The sequence below is a fragment of the Daphnia carinata genome, chromosome 1 (assembly GCF_022539665.2).
Source record: "Daphnia carinata strain CSIRO-1 chromosome 1, CSIRO_AGI_Dcar_HiC_V3, whole genome shotgun sequence".
NCBI classification, from domain to species: Eukaryota; Metazoa; Arthropoda; class Branchiopoda; order Diplostraca; family Daphniidae; genus Daphnia; species Daphnia carinata.
This window is the reverse complement of record NC_081331.1, coordinates 11,189,752-11,213,267: the sequence shown is the minus strand read 5'-3', so window position 1 is coordinate 11,213,267 and position 23,516 is coordinate 11,189,752. Positions and strand designations below refer to the sequence as shown.

Genomic DNA, 23,516 nt, shown 5'->3' with positions numbered 1-23,516 from the left:
ACGTGGCTGCCCACAAATCCGAACTAAAGGTTAATCGCTCCTGTAAAAATGTTCCAAATCTTCAGCTCTTCTTCCGGCTTCTCTTAGCCAATCACCGGGTAATCTCCCCGGTGGGTCAACAAGGCAGTGTCTCCCCCTGCCTGGGTTGACGGCAACTTTTGAAAGGGCTATTGTGCCTTTTTAAAGTTGCAAAAATAATTGTAATGTGCAGAGAATTGTCAATAAAATTTTTTTTCTAAAATATTTTTTGCAAAATTCGTTTCTTTCATTGTCTGTGTTAGCTTTGTTCACACATTGCATTTATCAATTTTTTTTTTTTGGCTTTGCTTTATTTGTTTTTGTCACATTTGATGGTAAGGTGACGGGTATTGGTTTATCGTTTATCTGTAAGCATTCTATTATTATCCAGGGATCGAACCCTGGATGTTCGGCATACCTCGCCGATGCTCTACCAATGAGCCACGAATCATATGATTTTAAGTTGGCTTTTTTTTCTAGTCACTTGTGGACTTGCATTTACACTTAGAATAAAACTGAAATGCAATTCTGCAATATACTCTTCTACATTATTCTACTTCATTTTTACACATCTACTGAGGTTTGAACACAGGGTAACAGGTATCGCAGATAAAAGCTCTACCACAGAGCTAAGAACCTTATGGAAGCAAAAGAAAGATAAACATATAGTTGTGAAAGACTGCATAAACATCCTAGACGATAACATATGATATGCGATAATAAAATATTTAGATGTATCTCGTGGCTCAATGTTAGAGCATCGGCGTTGCACGCTGAATGTCTGGGGATCGGTTCCCATACGATTAAAACAAAATACAAAATTACTTCATAAAATATCCAGATTGTTCCTTGAATCTCAAGAGAGAGTCTCTCAAATTCAAAGAGTGTAATAAATAATACTTACAGATAAACGATAAACCAATGGAAACAATGCTTACCATCAAAGGTGACAAAAACAATAAAGGTGAATTAAGCAAGCTAAATATAAAAAGTGTAACGTGTGAACACAGCGAATACAGACAATGAAAGAAACGAATTTTGCAAAAAATATTTTATAAAAAAAATTTTATTGACAATTCTCTGCACATTACAATTATTTTTGCAACTTTAAAAAGGCACAATAGCCCTTTCAAAAGTTGCCGTCAACCCAGGCAGGGGGAGACACTGCCTTGTTGACCCACCGGGGAGATTACCCGGTGATTGGCTAAGAGAAGCCGGAAGAAGAGCTGAAGATTTGGAACATTTTTACAGGAGCGATTAACCTTTAGTTCGGATTTGTGGGCAGCCACGTCACCCTCCGTGAACACATCATCGGACGAAGCGGCACCCCACGTCCCCTTTCCGGCCAGAGCCCTCCAAACCTCGGTATATGTTGTTTTTATATATACCGTACAGTAGGGGCATGACCCCCTACGGGCTTATTACGAGTCAAGGGGAAACGGGGCTACGGAAAGGAAGGGAGCCCAGATATGCACTTCAATTTTTTAAATATCAAATACCGTCTCGGGAATCCGAATGAAGTATAGAAATATCATGTCATCCATCCAATCATTACAACAATTTATTCAGTGTCTTGCCCCAACCAAGAATTTTTTCAGATCCAATGTTACTATTAACCTACACTGAGAAAAGAAAAACAACACCATTAAGCATCTCAATTGTTGCTCATGTGACTTACATGACTCATAGATTCAACTTCTGGCAGAAGCTCGGGAAAGGCCATACAAATTGTAGATGAAAATCATTGTATAAGGCTCTTGAAGGATAAAATAACACCCCTAGAATGTTGCATTGTTGATAGTTGTGTTCCCAGTATGCTGAAAATCCTTTCCTATTGGATAATTTTTTTTTTGTAGATTAGACATGGTTGGCAAAAAGGAGGAGAAAAGCTTCATCATAAATTCAAAAATTTTTCAAGAAAATTCCTTTCATACCTAAAGAGTCCATGTATGATGTTCATCGCTGCAATGCCAGTGAAGTGAAACATCTTTAGGGCCATTTAAGTACCCAGCTTCACCAACACTCTGAGTGTAAAGGACAAGTTGTTCTTTAGCAAGAGAAGCAGAATTATTTGAGGCTTCTAGCTATAACAGAACTATAAAGGATTGTTGTTACACAGGATTCATTCACACAAGATGGTACTTCTCATTAGACAATTTGCATACTCTATTACTTTACCTCATACCTTAATGGTAATGCACTTTCAGTGTTTTTCAACTGTAGGCTCACTCTTCCATCCTGTTACACTTCGAGACTTGACTTGATCCCCCACTAAAATTCTGTGAATGCAAAATAATAGCATTAAAAATACTCTTTTGATAGACAAAAAACCGAAAAGTACCTAATTCATGTTTTATGTTGAACTCGTGCTATTTCTGGGTTTCCGTACCACACCCATTTTCAGCCCAAATACGGTCCCACAATTGTTCACTTCCTTCGCTGCATGGACTTATTACTAACAATTCTTTTAGTGCACCACTAACAGAATTTAACTTTAACACACTGTCAGGTGGTAGACTGAATAACTAAACAATAAATAATTGTTTGTTAAAATTCTATACTTATTTTGAATTCTTATTTGAAAAGTTTAGGCCTAATGCCAATTCATCCTCACGTTCAGTTAGGTTTGAGTTTGGAAAAACCTCCTTCACTGTTTGGAAACTGTTCCGTTCCAATTTGTTCTTTTCCCCTAGCTGAGCTTGTAGACTCAAAATTTGAGCTACAAAACACAAATGAATAAAAGCAAATAAATAGAATCATTACGTATTAGGCCTTACCATCCTTAGCATTGCTGTTATCCAATATTTTGTGTTGTTCCAATAATTGGGCCTGCAGCTTCATAATTTGATCTAATAAACAATAATTAATAATTGAAAACCAATATAATAATCTTTATACTTACCATCCTTTTGTTGTATTATCTTATCCATTTTTCAATTGTTCCTCCAGCCACGAGTTTTTCTCCAGCCACGCTACTCAATTAACTGCTAATGGGATACAATTAACTCAAATTGCTTACATGCCTATAATAACGAAACCGACTGGTAGATGGCTACGGGTAGAAAAAAGAGAAAAAAGTGTGATTTTTTTTTTTTTTTTATGTAAAACGGATTGCCATATAAAAAGGATTGCCATATTCCATTAGGCTTACATTTATTTTTAAAAATGTAAAAACCAGAACATAAAGTTGGTGCGCCGAAAGCCCGTTGTTCCTTTTATTTCAAAATCGGCTGAGAAAAAAAATCACTTAATCAAAGTCAGCGTTCAATTCTGATTATGTCGTGTGATTTTTTCAATTTCAAGAGATGCCGTTTTTGGCCGATGTTGACAAAAGTGGTAAGGCTATATGGAGCTACCGGACGATAATTGCTGGCGCGCCAGATTCGCGTTAATTTCATTTATTACACAAACGGCTGGCTTGACGAGAAAACAAATATTTTTCCTGAAATCAACGCTTTATTTTAGATTAATTTAAATCAAATTTAATGTCAAAATTACAAGACTGAATTTCTGCCGTACTAAAAATTAAGCCCGACAAAATAAGCCCGGCCTTATCGCCTATTTAATTTTTTTCGAAACATCTAGGTATAGCTATAAAAATACATGATTTAGCTTCAAAATTAAATGCAAATCACATATTTTTTCGTCTATTTTTTTCTACGGCTTATAGTTTTTTAATAAATCGTAAAAAACAACAAACCTAAATATGTGCCATACCAGCATTTTGTTTCCGTTTATTGCAAAAAACAGTTGGTTTGACGAGAAAATAAACCATTCGATCGAATTCAGCGTTTGATTTGAGTCGTGCAGTGTGATCTTTATCGGTTTCTAGGGGTTTTCATTTTTTGCGGATTTTGACAAAAGAAGGAAGGCCATAGCCTTCCCACTTTTTGATTTTTGGTCAAAATTTAAATATCACTTGAAATACATGATTTCGATTCAAAATTGAATGAAAATCACGGAAATCAAGTTCATTTTCCAATGGGTCTTATAGTTTTTTAATTAAACGTATAAAACCAAAAATTAAGTTTGAGGGCACTAACAACACTTCATCATTCACTTCTTTACTTTTATTGCATTCCAAGAGCTGTAATGTGTGTTGTGGATCCAGAATCGTGCTAAGGATTCCTTCTGATACATCATACATGGAAGAATGGGTTCCGCAACATTTAAGATAACCAAATGTATATCGAACTTAAATTTTTGTCTGTTGCATTCGTGAAATTCCACCGGTGAAAACAAGACGACAGATTTCTTGTTTATTCATAAATGTTTTTCAACCAGTAAAGGAAAAATAACAAAAAGACAAGAAGGGCATTTTGCTTCGAAGGAAGCCTTAATATTTTAAGATTTGAACTACAAAGAGAAAGTGGGCTTTTTTTGTTCGGTTGCTGATCACAGTATAGAGAATTTCTTCTGGAGTAACGAAAAATGCAAATTTTTTTGCGATGTATTTGGCATTCTGTTCCACACCTTTGAAGTTCGTAAACTACCTTATACGGGGGTTGAATTATAGTGTTTTTGTGGCTGTAATGTTAGAACAGACGTTTTTATCAGCACGAATTTTTAGATGAAAACTATGTCGAAGCGCTTACCAAGTTAGGAAAAACTTTCTCGAGATGCATTCCGTAAAGACCTTTTAATCTCTCAGCGTTCTAGAAAATTGTTGTATTTTTATTCAACGATTTGATTTGAAAAAGAAGTATAAAGTTTCAAACTCATGTACAATCAGCTTTACTTACCTCGATATGTAGTTTGACCATTTGGGGGACATCAATATCGTCTTCGTCATCTCCAAAGGATCTAGCGCAGCTTTGCCAAAACAGAGCCAGGCGAAATAAATAAAGAACTGCAACCATTGACGGGATAAACATTAGTTAGCTGTTGACATAAATCAGACTTCCTCCTTTTATCTACTACCTGCATGGCTGGTAGTACTGGAACGTAGGAAATGAAGGCGCTAGACATAGGAGCATTTTCCTTGCTAAACATACGGGCCATAACAGTAATACATCCAAAACAGTAAACAGACAAAACGACAGCCTAAATAAGTGAAATTACACGTGAAATTGCGTTGATGAGAAAAAAAAGGTTTCACTTAGAGGCTGCACCTGTACGAGAGCAGGAGAAATGTTCTGTATGGCAAATTTAATCACGTTACCACAGCTTTTTTTAAATGCCATGAGTGCGTCCACATTTTTCAAATAATTGCTTTCATTGAAGTATCGTTTTTGTATGAAGGTTTCCTTTAACAGCAACAGCATCCCTTTATTTTAAGAAATCAAATGAAAAATTGTGGTATGCAATGTCTTTAATGTTCCTTACAATCGAAAACAACAAGGACGCAAGGTGTACTTTGCTTTGTCTGATTGGGGTCTTCCAGAATTCCCCTCTCCTCCGGCGTCAATAGTCCTAGATGAAGGGAAAAAAATTAGTGGAACAATACAGAATTGTAGCAAGCTAACAAAGTGACCTGCAGCTTCCAAAGACTTAAAATCGGGGTAAATTTTACGTAGCGGTCGACAGACGAGACGAAAAGTAAGGACCCATGCGAGTAACTGCCATCGGGTAAATTGCTCGATTATCATCGATCCCTTTGGATGCACCAGAAAAAATTACTTGAAAAGCTATCACCAAAATGAATGTTTTCACCTCAATCAGGTCTGGTTTCAAAGACGAAATGAATGTGGTAATTGATTTGGCAGTGCCAGGTATTGTGGTTTGCATGGAGAATAAGCGTTGCATGGCTGTTGATGTAAAAAATCCCAACATGACCATCAGATTTATACTCCCCGAATAGCGAGAACAATGTTCGGCCAGAACTCTGAAATTCCTTTTAGCAGAAAATTCCAAAATGAGTATATGGAAAGAGAAGAGCGTTTGTAAACTGAGAAGGTAAATACCTTTTCCCGTTTTCGGGAAGGATGAATTGGTCGATAATGCTTAGCGATATGTAGACTAGGAAGTAGATTAGCATGTGTTTCCAAAGTAATTTGTACACACTTCTCTTCCACCTATAAAGATAGAATTTTGTAGTTGAAATGTCCTCTTCGGCATTTATCGACTGGTTACCGAAGCATTATAGAGAAGTTCTCCCCGAACGTGTTATTGCTTTCCGACGATGTTATGAGATTTGTCAAGGGACGCATCGAGAATCCTGTATTTTCGTTGCTGAGGACCATTAGACGAAAATAGAACAGGAAGCAGATCCCCCAGATCTGGCAGATATAAATAACATATAGACAAAAAATTTCAAGTATAACTAGAGGAACATAAAAACGGATTTACTACATAACGTATAACACTTCGACATTTGGTATAACGAACGCTGAAATCAGCAGAACGAATTGCATTTCATTCTGATGCATATGGGTTCTGTTAGCTGTCGAATCGAAAGCCAAATATGAAAATACGTGTGTGCATTTTAAAATAAAGCACACGATGTGTTGATCTGATACCGACCACAAGTGTTATTCTTACTGCTTATCATTGTAATCAAATCTAGTGGTTGAATCAAAGCCACTTACCCTAGTTCCCCGTAAATGTTGCTCGTTGAACTGAGATTCGGTGAGACCTGACTGATGGTCTGTTCGTCAATGTTGATGTCAAATGATGAAACAGTACAACAGATGCAGCCGTGTTGTAAAGGATTAGATTGGAAGTAAATATTTCACAATAAGTTACGGAGCTACGCGGCTCACGCCTAATTTTCAGATTTTTCATTCCTGTTTTGAAAACTTAAGTTTATATTTTGAGATTCGACATCATGGCATTTCACTCAAGTTTAGAAGCAGACGTAATCGAAGAATGGCGCTCGTCGATTTGGGCGATGATACGACATATACTTGGTAAACAAATATGTATTACGTACTGTATGTACCGTTAACATTTGAAGTGTTGTTGGGACACAACCAAAAATTATAAGTGGATTCTTCACCTATAGTATTATCATTAACATAATATTCATTAACCTAGGGAAAGACAGTATTCAACTGCAGAAAAGCTACATTTTTCTCTACTTGGAATTTTAAATGAAAGGGACCAATTACCTAAGAATTCCCAAGCGTATGCAAGACTTTCTTTCCAGTTGAGGAATAGCTTGGGTCAACTTCATGGTGAAATCCAGAGTCTAAAAGCACACCTTGAACGCCTCTCCCAAAATAAGCAGTTGTATGTGTGCATAAATTTAACAGTAGCATAGCTAATTTATCTTATTTAATTTACTTATTTTGCAAATAGAACTGCCAGAGAAAAAGAAAGAAGAAACCTTCTTCTTGAAGATCTATTGAGCAAACATAGGCAACTTCAGAATTCTCTAAATAGCAGGTTTGACTTTTTATACATTAAAAAGGGAAAGCTTAAGAATGTAGTCCTTTCGACAAACAGTATATTAGATAACCACCATTCACTTGGAAAAATTTCATCTGGGGTGGTAGTCTCTTCAAATCCAGTAATCCCAACAATGGCTGATGAACATATTCCTCATCGAGAGCTGAAGCAAATTCAGTCCCAGATCCTAGCAGGTTTGTTGATATATGAGAGTAGATATATTGTTCGTCTTTGCAGTGGAATATTTCATTAGATCAAGACAGAGGACTAGAGGAACTGTCAAGAATTATTGGTAGGCAGAGGCAAATTGCCCAGACAATAGGTGATGAAGTTGAATCACAAAATGGTATTTCAGTTTGGATATTTTAATCAAGAAATGAAACCATGCTTACAAGTTTTCTTTTCAAATTAGATCTAATTGAAAATATAGCAGACAACGTGGATCGCACTAGGGATAGAATGGCGCAGCAGACATCCCACATCGCTGTCGTTGACAGAAAGGATCGCACTTTTGGTATGTAATAAGGTGACAGTAAAGAAATCAATGTTTAATTATTTTGCCTTTGTATACAGGCTATTGGATGGTGATACTATTATTATTTGTTGCTATAGTGGTGGTTGCATCTATTCCGAAACACTAAATTCCGAGTTTGTTAAGCTTTAAGATATCATTACAGTCAAAACTCAAGGTCTTCATATTAAATCCTTAACTGTATGAAAAAGAAAAATATTGATGTGATTTATTCTCGAAACGATCGAGTGATAGTGTATTTATTCGCCCAAGAATTTTTGGATTAACATTTAGGGCGTTTAACATGAAATCGAATGCAAATACTTAACCAGTTTTATTTATGCACAAATAATTTTATAACTCCCGTTAACATTTTTCTTTTCATCAACGATTTGCGCAGAGTACGAACTGAAACAATGAATAAGCATAACTTTCGGAATGCATAACAGTTTTTATTGATATAATTATCTTAAAAAAAAAGTAAACTAACTGTGGAAACCAAATGTTTCAAAACTGCAAAACATTTTTTGAATGATTAACCTGGAATGTGAATAGAAAACTTAACAGCGTTTTTATATAGCAAGGAATTTTGACACAGACAGCGTTGACTTGTTCACAAATGTTCCTACTTATCCAAACTGGCCCCTGTCTGTAAAAACAACAAAAATATTAATTCCTGTTTTATATTGAATAGTTGATTAGCAGAAAATTTACCTTTTTTAGGGATCCTCCGTTGGCAAAGCTTCGAATCGAGTTGAGAAGTTCTTCCCGAGGATCGACTTTGCGGACAAACTTTGACGACAAAGAACGCCTTCCGGCAGTTGTAGAAGGATCGGCACCAGAAATGGCAGTCGGTTGGGCTGCAATAGGTGGCTTGGAAATCTCAGGGCTAAGTGGTTGGGGTTTATTGACTACCCCGCCTGCCCCAGCGGCCAACAGTAGGCTGCTGCTCATCGGCATCGATAGCGGCCGAATAGACGACGTGGTCCGGCGTGTTTCCACTGCAGCAGGAGAAGTTTCTTTTACTTCTGCAAACGTGTCTTCCACCTTTCACATTTTAACAAAGAGCATTCAGACCAAAGAAAAAATGTTAAAATGTTTTTTAAATGAATTTCCAGCAAAATACCTGATCAGGAGAATCTTCTGATTTGAGAGGCGTGCCATTAAGCTCCGCCGATGGCCGACGGGCTGATTCGATCAGTTTGTTGCGAATGACAATCGTGGGATTCTCCTTACTAACTGGTGCAATTGAACGATTCTTATTGACTGCTGAGAAAGGAGTTACCCCCGTTGGACCAGTCATTCTGATGCCCTGCATTTCAACTCGATTATCAGGTGGTAACGAGGCAAAGCCACGCACTTCAGGAGCTCGCATTTTGCCAAAGACAAAGGGCACAGGTTGAATAACCATAGGCGTAAAATTTGGCCTCCGTATGGGCATAGAAACGGGACGAGCTTCAAATGGACGAGCGGTAATGAAAGATGATTTACGCAAAACGATGGGTTTAAGAACGGGGCTAGTGCAATTGCTACTGTTGTTGCTACTGCTCTCAATGTGCTCTATCTTTTCGCGAACAGCCAATATTTCTTCAACTTCCGATACTATCGGTTTGATTTTGCTCTCTTCTTCTGGAATACGTGACACTTGAACTGGAAGAACGACTTCTTCAGGAATGGTAGCCACGGTCGGACTACTAGTATTCGTATCCATTGCCAAGACGGTGGCTGCAACGGTACCAATTACAGGCGCATCGATCTTCTTTTCTACAGGTGCCAACGGAACGTTGAAACTCGACGATCGACTATAGTCGATCACTTCAGAGCGAGGGCGGCCAGGCTTCCACGTATCGAGTTTGACTTGAGGAGGCCCAGTGTAGCGGTACACTGGAGTCTCAAGTTCAAGTTCAATTTCTTGCTTCCTGCATCGACAAGAAAATGAGCACGGCAGTCAGATATGAAACGTGAAAGATAAATGATAAATCGTCAGTCGTACGGGAGCTGCTCTTGAGCTGGGTCTGTAATTTTGAGCGGAGGTTCGACAGGTGATTCCACTAGTTGAATTTGTTTAGAATCAGCTTCAACCAACGGCTCAGCTTGTAAATCTGCGGCTGTTGGAGCTTCTTCAATTAAAACAGTCTTCTCCTTCAACGTGGTCGTATCGGAATGATCTGTTGAGATGTCGACGGGATCAGATTCTACTGTAACTGCACTGTTTTGCTGCACGACGGCTTGCATTTGCAGAGTGAGGAACTGTTGCTGCAAACGCAAAAACTCTTCCTGTAGAGCGCGTGCCTTTGGATCTGTTTTTGAAAAAGACAAACCAAACAATTAACAACATCCGCCAGTAAAAGAAATCTACACACAATCGAAGCGGATGTAACGTAGTGTCAATCAACCCGCCATTCGCGACATACCTGTGATAGAGTGCAGTGCATTTTGAAATTGTTGGATAAAATCGGCATTTAACATCGGCAGAGGCAATTGGCCGGCTGCAGGTACAGGGCTACTTCCGGAGTTCTCTTCGGTCTTAACTGGATCGGCTATCATTTCCTGCTCCTTTGTTTCGGTAACTATTGGTAACGGATTGTTGGCCTCCTTTGTAGAATCTAAATACAAACAGTTTCATTAGAGGCTTTTACTCTATTTAAAATTCATAACACTAAAAATTGGTACCATTAATAGGATTAATAATGTTTTCTGACACTTCTTCGGGCAAAACGGGTCGTGTCAATTTCTTTTCGTAGGGTGAATCTTTGCTCACGCGGACAGTATACGTGGCGATGGAAAACTGCATGTCAGGTGGAGAGAATTCATCGTCGCTATCGATTGGCGGTAAAGTGCTTGGCATTGGAGGCAAAGAAGATGGTTGCGACATGGGCTCGTCAGTCGTCGATTCGATCCCATACGGCTTAGCCTCCGGGTCACTTGACTGAAGGACAACTTTATTTTCTTCGGCCACATTTACAACCTCTTCAATCGCAGGATCGTCTAGCGAAGGTTCTTCCGTAGTGGTTTCGCCCAACAGTTCCAGCCCGCGATGTAATTTAAGGGCCACCTCTTTAACGTCGTTATCCTCTTTGATGGAGATCTCGGCCGAAGTTTCAGCCTCGGGTTCTTGGCAATCGATGGACGAACGAGGCGAATCCTTGGCAAAATTCTCTTCATCCGCACTCCTGTTTTGCTGTAGGCTGTCGGTCGACATGGAACTGCGCGTCGAACGGCTCAATTCCGATTCGCTAGCAATTTGAAGTTTATCCAAAGGCGATTGTGCCGAATCCTGGAAGGGCGTGGGCGGAGCTGGCAATTTGTACTCCCACATAATGGGCGACTCGGTCTGTCCATCACCCGCATCCCTCTCCATCTCAGGCTCCTCCTCTCTTAGCATTACGATGGCCTTTACGTCACACCTGTCAGGCTCGTCTACTTGCACGTCTTCATTGGTCTGTTCCATTTTGTCGTTCGTTTGCGGCTCCAAGTCCACAGCTACAAGGGGCTTGGGTGGTTTTATCACCATCGTGTAAATAGGTTCGGATACGACCGTCTCTTCTTCCTCGTGGGCTTCGCGATAGCTGTCGTTCTTCTCTTTTTCATCGCTATTCTTTCTTCGGTACTCGAGCTGCTCGTAATCATCCTCGGAAGAAATAGAATTGGCTGGACGTTCAGAGTTGGCGTTTGTGGAATCTGTTGCAATTGATCGGGGGCTGTCCAAGTCTAAAATGAAAATCCCCAAAACAAAGATTTGATTAGTTTTCAAAGACCTACCATTTTTTTTTTTTAAATCACACCATCATTTCACTTGATCAGTGCCTAAACGAAGCCACACACGCACTCAGACGAAACCCGGCAAATCCGCATTGGTATTGCCAAAGAAAATAAACGAAAATGGATTTTTTTTTTACCTTCCAGGGTTTCTCTAACCGAGAAGCATGTTGCTTAACACAAGTTTTATGTAAAAAATAAAAGGGCGAAAAAAAAAAAAAAAAAAAGGGTAATAAATGCTAAATGCGAGCAACGTTACCTCCGAAATGTCAAACGAGCCAGTTAGTCTAGAAGTATGGAGAATCAGGAAATTTACACGTACATCAATACGAGTCAAGCCAAAGCGCGAGCTTAACAAGTAGAATGCGAGGTTACAAGGTTTTTAGAAAGGTTTATACGATACAAAACAAAACAAAAAAAATAGAGGAAGAAATTTCCATTGCATGCACCTGGATGAAAGAGGCGTCCGTCTGCGTTGTGATTGATCAACAAAAGCGGTATGTCCTCGTATTCGCCACGACTCGATCTGTTAGTATAGAGTACACAACGTTTGCAAACGGAGGATGTCGTTTAGTTTGGGTTATGTTTCAGTCAAACAAAAAAAATATGTAAAAATGTCAACTAAAAATTTAACGTAAAAAAACAGATGGTTATTTTGGGGATAAAATAATCTGAGAATGAAATGAGATCAAATTGGAGGAGTCGGAGACAGGCATTTAAAAGTCGACTTCCCACCGAAACCGAAGCAATAAAGCTGTAAAGTGTCTAATGTTTTGCAAAAGTGCCCATGCAGAAATAAACCATACGACCACTCACAATATTAGGTATTAGTAATTTGAAAACCTAAATACTTCTTTTTCCCTTTCCCGAGCGAAAGAAACGAAAACGTGTTTAAAAGAAAGAAAGAAAAACTTACAAGACAGCAGAGAAGGAAGAGTTAGAAAGTGGGGGGAAGAGGAGAGAATCGCCTGGAACGTCACTGAGACTGCTCGATCTACGAAGTGCAGGTGATGCTGAACGTGGTGAGGAGGATACTGAATGGCTTTTTTCGGTTGTCCAACCTGGTTTGATGTCTGGCCGTTGCCAAAATCCTCCACCAACTGAATCACCACCACCCAATTGGCTGCTGCCACTGGAACTGCTGCCCATTTGGTCCGGCGATTGAACCGTCTCAATTGATACAACGCTCAGATCATTGGGTAAATCCAGATCGCCTCGCTGTTTCCGTCTGGCCAATGCTGCGCACATGGCAGCAAACGACACATCCGGGTCATCCATATTTTCCTCGTTTTCTTCCGACCAGCCAACTACTTCATACGTTCGTTCTTGAATTGGTGACTCGCTTTCGGCCTCAGATAGGCTGAAAAATTCGCTGACGCTACTCGTATGGCTCATGGCTGCAGCGCTGGGGACTCTGGGCCGCCGATTCAGTGGTATCGGGACCTTCAACGACATTTCATCATCAGACGAATCGGTACGCGTAGCCAATAGGTCGACTTGACTTTGTGGGGAACGATCCCATTTTTTCCGCTTGGTGTGTTCCACTTCCGCAGGCGATACGCTCGGCTGTTCCATCGTTGCAAGCATAGGTATATTTTGCCGAGTAAGATTTTCTTGTTCCAGCTTTATGGTTTGCTGTTGCCGAGCCAATTTCAAGCGCTCTGCTTCCGTACCCTGAATCGATCGCAGTTCCAGCTGCTGCTGCTGCTGCTGTCGTTTATCCACCGCAGCCACTTCGACCGCTAGAACCGCCCGTTGAGCTTTACTCGTTTGATTGAGCTCATTTCGGCTAGAAAACATGTCGAGACTTTGGTCGTCCAAGGTCAAATCGTCGCCTTCGGATGACGAAGAGCAGAAGGAGGAAGACAATTTTCGGTTGCTACTTGCTTCATGGTGGTCGCGCAGAACCTTCACCAACAAGTCAATAACTTGGCCTTCATCGCACGGTGATGGCGGTGGAGTTGTAGCAGATTTTACAGGACGGGGGGCTCTAGTACGAGCAGCGGGTACGGGTGTCACTACTGCGCGTGTTTCAAAAGCGTTAGAAAATTGTTATTTTTTTTTTTTGTTTTAAAGAAACTAAAAAAAATGTAAGAAATAAAATAGGCAGTTAAACCAAGCGATGCACCAGCCACACATTCCAAGCTCGACTGATTCCACATGCGTCCGACCCCATAATCAAAACAATTTGACATGCGTACTTACCTACCGACAAGTTAATGTGTGCACTAGCGCAGTGAAACTAACCAACGGCAACAATACGAAAAAAAATTATAAAACTACTCAACTTAATAGCTTCAAAACTAACCGAATCCTTTAAAAATGATAATAATAAAAAAGAGTTGGCGAGCGATCGAGCGAGCAAGCGTGTGTGGGTGTTGCTGCCGAATATGTGGTTTCTTTTCTCCGGATGAAAGAGACCAAATCGATCTCACGAGGGAAAATCAATCAAAAATAAAATAAACATAAAAAGGGATTATGTGTCCAATGGTTGTTGTCCCTCTGTTCGTTTCACAGGTTCGACACTCGTAGCCGTCGATTTTGCTGGCTGTCGAGATCGAGCATCTGGCCGAGCTCGGTTAAGAAATGATTCCAATTTTGGATCTCGGCCTCCTCACCTGAAGTTTGTTGTTGTTGCTGTTCATAATGACGATGTTGAGGTGTCAGTTCAACGACGATGGCTGGCTCAATGATATCCGGCGTCTCTGATTTTCGCGTCGAAGACAAGTCGGATACGCTCGACAGTTGGTCAGAGACGGAAGATACCCTGTCAGAATCGTCGTGTGATCCATCGACCACCACCGTGACAGTCGCCGGCGGTATCTTCTCAGAGGCTTCGACTTGTTCGTCAAGAGCAGGAGGAGGTACCGGAGCTTTCCTTTTTTTGATGGCCGAAGCCAGTGAAGCGTTCGAAGTGCTGGACACCTAAAACGCACGCCCACCCCAAATCAGTAATCACTCAACATTGTTTTGTTTTTGTTTTACACCATACATCACGAATTTTCGTTCGTGCTCATATTATTTCATCTTTTTTTTTCTTTTACCTGCGTTAAATTTGATGAAGAATTGCCGGGAGTTGTGATCATGTTGGATCTTGGCGACCTTACTGGGCTGCTACATCCGCTATCCGGCTGACGTTGACGTGACATGTAATTAGAATCTTGTCGTTGATACGATCTGAAAGTGAACGAAGAAAACAAGTAATTTAAAAAAAAAATGACGTGAAGAGCGGCATAGAGCTAATGGATTACACTCACAGCTTAGGTGAGGAACTACGCAATACCACTTCCTCTTCAGAATGATGGATGACCGACGTCGTTGGCGATACATAATTGCTACCAGACGACGATGACGTGGAATAGGACGATACCTCCGACGCCGCCTTATCAACAGAAATCTTTATAACATTTTTGCCCATTATTATCAATTAAATCGCATGCCGTAAAAAGATGAAATTATCTTTCATTCAACCTTGGGAGGTCCATTCATTCCATTCGATTGTGTCGACGGTGGTGGCTGAGGCGGAGCCGGAGCTCGCTTTTTCTTAGCGATTGGTTTATTTGCTGGCGGCGTCGCTCCGTTGGACGTAGTCGAAATCGTTTTACGGAGAGGCGGAGGGCCATCAGTTGATGTCGGTGTAGTGAAAGCCTCTGTAGACATCTGGCTCAACATTAAACGGCTATTCCGCTTGGCCACGGCTTCTTCAGCGAGCCGTTTAGAAAACAGGACAGGCGATGGTGGGCTGGGAGCTACCGGCTCAACAGGAGGAGCCGGAGGAACCGGCTCTTCCGATCGAGATGGTGAAATACTCCGGTCACCAACACTGTCACCCATACCACTATCGCCCATACTCTAATGGAATAACACAGAAAAAAAAAATGAATTCGTGTCAACCAATAACAAATAAAGCAAACATTTTGAAATAACATTCCGACTTGTCAAGATAAAAACAGACACAATAACGCAGCTTTATCGAGCCCCTCTTAAAAAAAAACTTTGTGTCTACACCAGAATCAGGTTGCGTGTGAACCAAATTCTCAAGCGAAGGTTGAAAAAGATTAATAATTTAAACAAGGTGTTCATTGAGAAGACCTCGTTTATCTCCTCCACAAAGCGACGAACAACAAGACAGTCTCACTTCACGCACAGCCTTGGCATTTTTTAGTGATGACGCAATTACAGACTATAAAATCAAGTGGCCAGCGAGTGCGTACGCCTCCGTCATCGACCATAGTCTCAGATGATAATATTAAATGCAAACAGCGCTTTTTAGAGCAGCTGCCGGCAGCTATTTATTTAATGCGCCCAGTTTAGTTGTAGCCTCTACTTCGTTTCCTGAACCATTTACCTACCGCTGGCCACCGTAAAAGCTAATCGTCCTCAAAACTGTTGCGCAATTAGCAATTATCCAACGTTAGCTAAATAAAATCGCGATGAGGAAATGACACTATTCAACAAATTTTCTATCAAAAACTAAACTAGTAAAAATTCCGGTTTAACCTCACGCTATTGTAAATTAACAGGTACAACGAAAACAAAAGAGAAAATGTTAAAGATAAAAACGTGAATAACTAACCGATCCTTTCTTATGTTTGCCGAATCCAAGAAGACCAAGTAGTCCTCGTTTTTTCTTTTCGTGTCCAACCAGTGTCGCTTCCGACGTGGTGGGTTTTAGCGTAGACTTGCTCGACATTTTGCTGCTGTTGCTAGCAGACAAGTTAACCGACTTTCTGTTCATGCTGTTGGATGATGACGACGACAAGTCGCTCACGGACACTGAGGGTGTAAGTAGCGATGCGTTCTTGCCGCCCAAAGGCACCAATACGACCTCTTGTAACTTGTAATCGTCCAGGCAGCTACTCAGACGCAGACGCTCATCCAGATTCACTGCAGCAGCAAAATGCGGCAGCAAAATAAAGAGCAACAAGAAAAACAAAAATAAAGATTAATCAAATTTAGCACGCCACCAAGTGCCAGAGATGACACTGCAGATCTTTTTAATTGTAAACAAGGGCAAGCATCTGTGATAAAACATCCGATCCATAAACATGAGACCCTTCTTTTCTTGCCCTTTTTTGGGAGTGACAGTTGCGATTACAGAAAATCAATCGATTCAAGCAGTGAGCGTGCTCGCGCGATAGCTGGCAATGTCTTCAAGATGCGCTTTTTCTCAACTTGTCAGGACAAATGCGAGCGTGCCTCTGCACAGGCAAACGGATAAATCTGCCAGGAAGGTTGAGCCTTTCCTTCTCAAACTATTTCCACATTTTTCGCAAAATGAAAATAAAAGACGACGTCATCTGAACTCAATTGCCGTCCTTGAGAAACGATCCCGAATTTTGATTAGTTCATTAAGGCGCACAAGGTGTTCTCTGCATCAATAAAGCAAAATTACGACGTGAAAAGACAAAATTCTTTTTTTCTTTTTTTCACTTGCACGGGAAACGAAAAGTAGCAAAACAGGCTATATAGAAAAAAGAAATAGCTGAATTGAGAACACGCTTCGGCTTTGTTTTTTTTTCTTTTCGACAACAGGATTCTTTTTTTTTTGTGTACATGCGACCTCCATACTTTGATAACGACGTCGTTCCGGGTTTTCTCTTTCCAGACGCATCCCAGCTGTCTTCTTCTTGCGCTTCTCCGTCGCGTGCGCGCACATCAAGACGAAAATGATGGTTCGATATCTAACCACTCACGGGGACTCATAGAACAACATCCAACTTTACAGAAATGGGAAGAAGCAGCAGGAAGGATGATACTCCACTTGATATTACCGTCAAGCCTGAAGGGTGGAACAGCTAGTGAGGGAAAAAATACACGCGAGAAAAAATAAAGCGCGACAGCTTCTCCGTTTTCACGATAGCCTAAGATCTTTTCTTCCCGCCATGGATGCGAAAAAGGAAAAAATTCCTGCGCTACACACGATGATCCAACGGCACTATAGAGTCGGCTAATGATCGATGAAAGGGGCAAAAAAGGGCCTCGAAGAAACCCCTAAAGAGATCCAAAACTGCTGAGCCAAAGGCAGTTCGAATAAAATATTCAACATTTGTTGTTTTCTAAATTTTTTTTTAAGGATAAAAAAACATGAATAAAAAAAAAAAAGAACTGGCGAATGAGAAAGATTTAACTGGAGACAGGCGGAATAAGTTTCACAATCAGCTGACTGGAGGTCTTTTGACATTGCATGCTAACGAAATTGCCGAGGCACGTCATTGAATAAGTCAAGAGGGGGAAAAGAGAGAAGAACGAGGAGGAGGGTAAGTTCAGGCATTCCTCTCTCGGCTGCGACTCATCCAAGGGGGGCGTTCACCGTCGAGCCGGGATAGTTCACACTGTTACCAACTGTGAAGGTCGTGTTCGGCATTCGTAAATCAACTTCAGCACCGCTTACTAGCACACGCAATACGGAAATCCCTTTGGTCATATTTATAAAAAAAAAAAAAAAAAAAAAGACTCCACGACGCAAAGCACAAACTTGTCCGAAAGTATCAAAAAGGAAAAACAAAAGTAATCACTAAAGAGTCTGCAAACAAAACAGGCTGATTTTTTGGGCAGTAGTGGCTATGCTGGCCACGTGCCAAAACAATACAATCAAATTACAAGCCGAACAATAGGATCACTCTGATCTTTGATACTGTAACCCTACGTGAAGAAACGAAGAACGATACCCTCAAGACGAAAAGATAAAATACCTTGAACCCAACCTTACACACCCACACACACACACTGACAGCACTCGTACACTTGCTTAAACGAAACGTTTTTTTCCGTTGTGTTTGTTGTTGTTGGCCAACTTCCACTGCGTAACAAATCACAAGTTAAAGAAGAAGAATGAGTGTACTGACGACACTGCACCCACAACTCGAATGCCCTCAATCGTATGGAGGCAGCCAATTTTTTTTTCTCTCCCTTTCACGAGATCAGAAGCCCGAGGATAAGAGAGAATGCTTTTGCTGCGCAGACGCGAACGAGGCGTCAATCGTTCTTGAACTGATTAATATTTGCAGACGCTATTGGGACACGCAACTACGAAACAATGCTTTTACAAGCGATAATACCACAGCGGGCAAAGGGGGAGGGTGAGGTGGAAGTTTTCAGTTCACACGTTATCAGCCGAAAATCCTCGCAAGGTAGGGTAATAGTCCGCGCCTTGTTTATCTACACCGCCCTATCTCTTTTATAAGGTCGATTGGGGAGGGGGCTGCGGATTACAGCATAAACCCCCCCGACATATATATACACACACACTCACACACACACGGGTATGTCGTAGATGGGATGGCAAATATACCTGGGTGTCTGAGCTCATAATGTCGTGGGTCCAAAGCCTTCTCGTTGCACACAGTGTGAAGCAGGTCGGCGAGCTGCGTCCGGCCCGTCACGCGGGTCACGAACAACTGATTGCGAGGAAGGCGCACCTGGCGGACAAAAAGAGAAGAACAAAAATGAAAAATAATAAAAATATATATATACATCATAAATAATTTATGTTTCTTCAAAAAAGAGATCATCCTTGAGCGGAAAGAAAAGTTGGAAAAGCACTCGCCGTTTGAATTCACGCCGGAAGCTAAAAATATTCTATTTCATTTTCTTTTTCTCTTTCTTGCTTTGATGAAGATTAGACACGGACTCATTTGTTAGTCACGACACCGAATGCTTGTTGGAACACGTTTACTAACCTGCACACGAAACGATTGCTCAAACTGAGAAGCTGAAGAAGATTTCGCGTTACTGGAGCGACTATCCGATCGATCAGACATCAATCGATTCTTGGCTAGGATGTAGACCTTGTGAGCATTCAGCGAACCTGTCATGTAGAGCACGTATACAAGTATGTTTACTAATGAGATGGCATGAAAACAACAAAAAATTTATATAAAATAAAGCAATAAAAAAGAAGGCAAAAAGCCAAGTCGAGTCCCTTTCGTCCCCTCATTAGCGTTGCCTTTCAATTTCTTTCCTCGTCAATAAACCCGCAAGAGCCCAATATTGATCCAGGACAACTGGTGAAGGGGTGGGAGAGGGAGGATAAAAGAATGGCAATTTCTACAACTACGTCGTAAGCAGTGTGTTTGGGTGCGCATACCGATGGGCGTGCTGGGCTTGTGGGGCAAGAACCGGCCCTCCTCGTCCGTGACTTGAAGCAAGTGAGCTGCCGGCGAGATCTTGTTGGCCGCCGTCACGTGAATCAACAGATCCAACATTGGCATCCTGCATCAAAAAAAATAAATACGAAAACATCACGATGGTGTTTTAATTTCACAGCACAGCAAATTTAATAACGACTCAAAACGAAGCGTTTCGTACAGGTTAAAGTAAAACAATAGTCGATTTGAATCACGATTGCAGGTCACAATCCTAAAAGTAATAACAGCTCGTGAGTTGGGCCGTCTGTACTTAGGAATGCTTTCTCTTCTCCCGTTTCATTCGCCTCTTCACATAACAATTTTTACCGTTGCACACACACAAAAATCGGGAATGTCACGACAAACCGGTTTATTCTCTTTTAACTATGATATCTCTTTTCTTTTTCATTCCTTCACTCTCTTTATACATTCGTTTAAAACAACTGGATTAAAAATCATTTGTAGAAAACAAGGAAACGTACCTCCGTTGGATAGACATGAGAATGCTCTTCTCGTTGGGGAAGATGACTAGAATCTCCATGCATCCCTCCAGGAAGTCGACGGGTGTGTCTTCCGTCACCTCGAACTGTTGGTGAGCTGAAGACATAATGGGTGAAGAGGTCATCGGTGGTGGGGCCGGTACCATCTTCATCTCGTATTTATTTTTCTGTTAGCTCTAGCTCTTAAAGTGGGTGTGTCGCTGCAATGTTTCTACTTGAGTAGAGGGTTGCGGCTATCCCATTTAAAACCTAAAGGCAAATATTTAATAAAAGGGCACAGAATAAATAACAATGTTTGCTCTTCGTTTTCCTGACTTATTTTTGAAACTTAAATGTGAAAATGGAGAAAGCGAGAAGATTAGGACATCCAAACTCGCCAAAAAAAACAAACTCGTTCGTATAACGGGTAGAGACAAGCCCAGAAAAAAAACGTATAATGTAATCCAATCTCAGTACTTGACTTTCTATTCCATGATAACTCGATTCGATTCATCGAATTTGCACAATTCTGACTTGTTTCTAAGAACAAAAAGAAAAATCCAACGGCATAAAGAAGAAAAAAGACCCGCACAATAAAAAAACAAAACAATCGAGTAGTAGGAAGAGCTTGTCCGTGACTGTGCATCTTCTAAAATGGTAGCAGACGCCGGTCGGAATAGAATTTTGCTTTTCTACCGCACGCAACGAAACTTACAGTTAATAAAGGAAAGGGGAAAAGGGTAGTTAAAAGGGATAAAATACCAGAAATTCTCTTTTCTTATACGCGCCACTGAGCGCATGGACGTCGTAACGGATCAAAACAAAGAGCCTCACTGACTGCCTAACATTCGAAAACAAAAGTACCGCAAGACTTTATCTAGTGCATGCTCTAACCGGTCGCTTAATCGGATTGCTTAGGTTTTCTTTGGCATTTGTTCACGTCGCGCGTGTGGCTTTAGTTACCTTTCATCAGCCATGTAAGTGCAGCGTAGCAGAATATATTTTTTTCCCCGTTCAATATTCTATTGAAATTTCTGCCTGTAGATGGCAGTGTTTCCACACGAGAATCCAGTACCAAAATAAAAAAAAATCGCTCCATTCAACCAGAGTGCAGCTGTCTTCGTTCTAAGAACTTAAAAACTAACCTAATTCTCAAGTTTTGGCAATTAAAATCGTGATCGTTCAACCACTTCCATCGCCAGAAAACAGCCATCCACCTATTATACAAGAACTGCTGTGCTGGGCTCATCCAAGCATCACCTGTTTCCTCTCGTAAACTGCAGGTTTCTCCTGATGAAATGAAAGTTGAGAAATGAAAGACGAGACGGAGAGTTGAACAAAAAAATGTTCGGACTCTCAAACGGCCCCGACTGGCATGGTCGCTCTTGCGCTCTACATCGCAGAACACGATCTTTGGGCCGAATGAAAACTGACAAAATATCCAGATTTCGGATGCAAAACAGTTTGCCCAAAGGCATTGTCAACGTCTTCACTTCCATAACAAGAAAATGTCCGCAGATGGACGTGTTTCAGTTACACTGACCTAATAGCCCGTAACCATTTCCAAGTCTCAGCTTTCTCCTGCTGCGCCTCTTAATAACCGGAATTATCGACGATTATAGTAGCAAAGGACGCGAAATGAGAGCATCTTGCTAGTATCTTCGTAGAAATCATGCTCCATTTAACTGAGTTTAGCTATTCGTTCTAAAAACAAATTCTATAGTATTCGAAACGCATATTTCACACTACCCAACTTCTTCCGGTGCTGGTCATACCGACCTCAATTTCCCATCCGGTCAGTGGCAAACAACCTGCATTTTTTTTCTACCCACCCACATTGCAACACTAACACACCTGGTGAGGCTCAAACCGAAAAATTTAATTATATTCCAACCCGTCACCTTGAAATGCAATGCCCCCCCCCTCTTCAACATAAAAATACCTTTTCGTTGTTTGTGTCTTTTCTTTCTTTTCTTTCTTCTTTCTTTTCGATTAGTCACGCCACACTCACGAGCAGTACGTGAACATGTTGCCACCAACCAGATGTCAAAATTCCGCACTTGATGATGTCACATTAATTTAAAAGTCAAAATCGAAAGGGACGGTCTTAGTTTTTTTTTCGTTCGGGAGTCTCAATAACATCCAAAAGACCTTGAACTTGGCTCTCACGATGTCCGAGATGAAGTTTCTAACACCCACCACAAAAAAAGAGGCAGATGGTGTCTTGATCAAAAGAAAAATAAAAATAATAATGCAGTGCCAAAAACCGTCTTCAAAACCAGCATGGCATTACACTGCATCTTTTGCCACTCAAACACCTACGAAGATAATGACTTTAAGGAAAAAAAAAAAAAGTTGCAATCGCAGCATGGGGTGACCGACACGAGATGGCAAAAAGATGGCGGCCAAGCAAACGAGCATTGAAATCGCTACATTTCGGTATTAATACCAGGAAATGAACTGTAATGAATTTTAGTATTGAACTCGTATACCGTAGAGAATACTGAACGAAAAAGAAAACAAAAAAACAGTTAGGAAGCTGTTACGATGTCTTGCGAGAGGCTATGCGTTCACATTCCCTAAAAAACAACTGTTGTGTGTTTCGGGTGCATCCCTCCCCTTCATCTAACGTGTACGGCTGTGTGGTAGTGCGCCAGCGGTCATTGCCGCCCCGACCGAAAAAAAAAGCCTTTAGGGTCTACGTCAAAACTTACACAAGACACTCACACACACACACACACACACACACACACACACACAGACACACACAAAATATACGAACACAGGACACAGAAACACTCGAACACACCTAGTTATTTTGCAAAAATTGTGCTGTGCTTTCTCGGAATGGAGAACTAGAAATGTTGACGACAGAACATTTTTGAATAACAAAAATCTAAACTTTCAGGTAACACAAGGGATTGTTTTTCGTTTACCCACCAGAAAAAGGAAAACTTGTTGATCAAGCACTACTAGAGATGAACACACAGTGGCGCGCTCCGCGCCAACTGAGAGCGGAAAAATACACGTCCGACCTGCAGAGCTTCTTACGCCTCGACTGAGCAGAATGGCGGGGGAGGAAGGGCGAAGAAGGGGGCGCTTCAACCTGAACGAAAAGGTTGTTCTATAGGAAATAGAACCAAACCCGGTAATTTATTCAAAGACAAAATTACGCCCACAAGAGTAATTTAGTGTGTTCTTCTTTTGTTTTGTTTTTTTGTTTTTTTTTACCTTAGTTGCATGGCAATTGACTACGAACTATTCGCCTCGAGCACTTGTAAACGACCCAAT

The 23,516-nt window shown here is 40.9% G+C and overlaps 3 protein-coding genes and 1 long non-coding RNA gene across 9 annotated transcripts; 1 reads left to right on the top strand and 3 right to left on the bottom strand.

Annotated features, from left to right (window-relative positions):
- Nucleotides 1-1,600: 1,600 nt before the first annotated feature.
- LOC130691522 (uncharacterized) lies at nucleotides 1,601-3,034 on the bottom strand. The gene is made up of 6 exons (XR_009001243.1): nucleotides 2,921-3,034; nucleotides 2,796-2,867; nucleotides 2,633-2,737; nucleotides 2,360-2,543; nucleotides 1,953-2,297; nucleotides 1,601-1,849 (listed from the first exon to the last, which is right to left on the bottom strand). It is a non-coding gene; the product is annotated as an uncharacterized LOC130691522 (long non-coding RNA).
- Nucleotides 3,035-4,134: 1,100 nt separating this feature from the next.
- Nucleotides 4,135-6,615, bottom strand: LOC130696283 (bestrophin-2-like). The gene is given in 12 exon segments (XM_057519377.2): nucleotides 4,135-4,545; nucleotides 4,614-4,673; nucleotides 4,761-4,816; nucleotides 4,819-4,867; nucleotides 4,939-5,061; nucleotides 5,130-5,284; nucleotides 5,344-5,430; nucleotides 5,492-5,612; nucleotides 5,671-5,851; nucleotides 5,922-6,032; nucleotides 6,091-6,236; nucleotides 6,546-6,615. Coding segments are annotated over 11 exon segments (1,086 nt in total). The 5' UTR covers nucleotides 6,201-6,236; nucleotides 6,546-6,615; the 3' UTR covers nucleotides 4,135-4,512.
- Nucleotides 6,616-6,735: 120 nt separating this feature from the next.
- LOC130691413 (syntaxin-8-like) lies at nucleotides 6,736-8,035 on the top strand. The gene is made up of 7 exons (XM_057514360.1): nucleotides 6,736-6,866; nucleotides 6,994-7,188; nucleotides 7,258-7,344; nucleotides 7,405-7,541; nucleotides 7,601-7,693; nucleotides 7,760-7,861; nucleotides 7,921-8,035. The coding sequence occupies exons 1-7, from the start codon at nucleotides 6,826-6,828 to the stop codon at nucleotides 7,986-7,988; spliced, it is 723 nt and encodes a 240-aa protein (XP_057370343.1). The 5' UTR covers nucleotides 6,736-6,825; the 3' UTR covers nucleotides 7,989-8,035.
- Nucleotides 8,036-8,083: 48 nt separating this feature from the next.
- On the bottom strand, nucleotides 8,084-23,291 carry LOC130691222 (cordon-bleu protein-like 1). Of its 6 annotated transcripts, none has more exons than XM_057514135.2 (17): nucleotides 23,166-23,291; nucleotides 20,229-20,495; nucleotides 19,707-19,831; nucleotides 19,300-19,427; nucleotides 18,912-19,038; nucleotides 16,194-16,504; nucleotides 15,089-15,469; nucleotides 14,875-15,014; nucleotides 14,662-14,794; nucleotides 14,236-14,542; nucleotides 12,679-13,638; nucleotides 10,532-11,569; nucleotides 10,273-10,464; nucleotides 9,852-10,158; nucleotides 8,985-9,777; nucleotides 8,573-8,905; nucleotides 8,084-8,507 (listed from the first exon to the last, which is right to left on the bottom strand). In XM_057514135.2, the coding sequence occupies exons 2-17, from the start codon at nucleotides 20,396-20,398 to the stop codon at nucleotides 8,484-8,486; spliced, it is 5,469 nt and encodes a 1,822-aa protein (XP_057370118.1). In that variant the 5' UTR covers nucleotides 20,399-20,495; nucleotides 23,166-23,291; the 3' UTR covers nucleotides 8,084-8,483. The 6 variants fall into 6 exon arrangements, with proteins under 6 accessions (XP_057370118.1, XP_057370127.1, XP_057370132.1 ...); XM_057514144.2 differs by having other exon boundaries at nucleotides 12,679-13,635; XM_057514149.2 differs by having other exon boundaries at nucleotides 14,875-14,999; nucleotides 23,166-23,290.
- Between the last annotated feature and the right edge of the window lie 225 nt (nucleotides 23,292-23,516).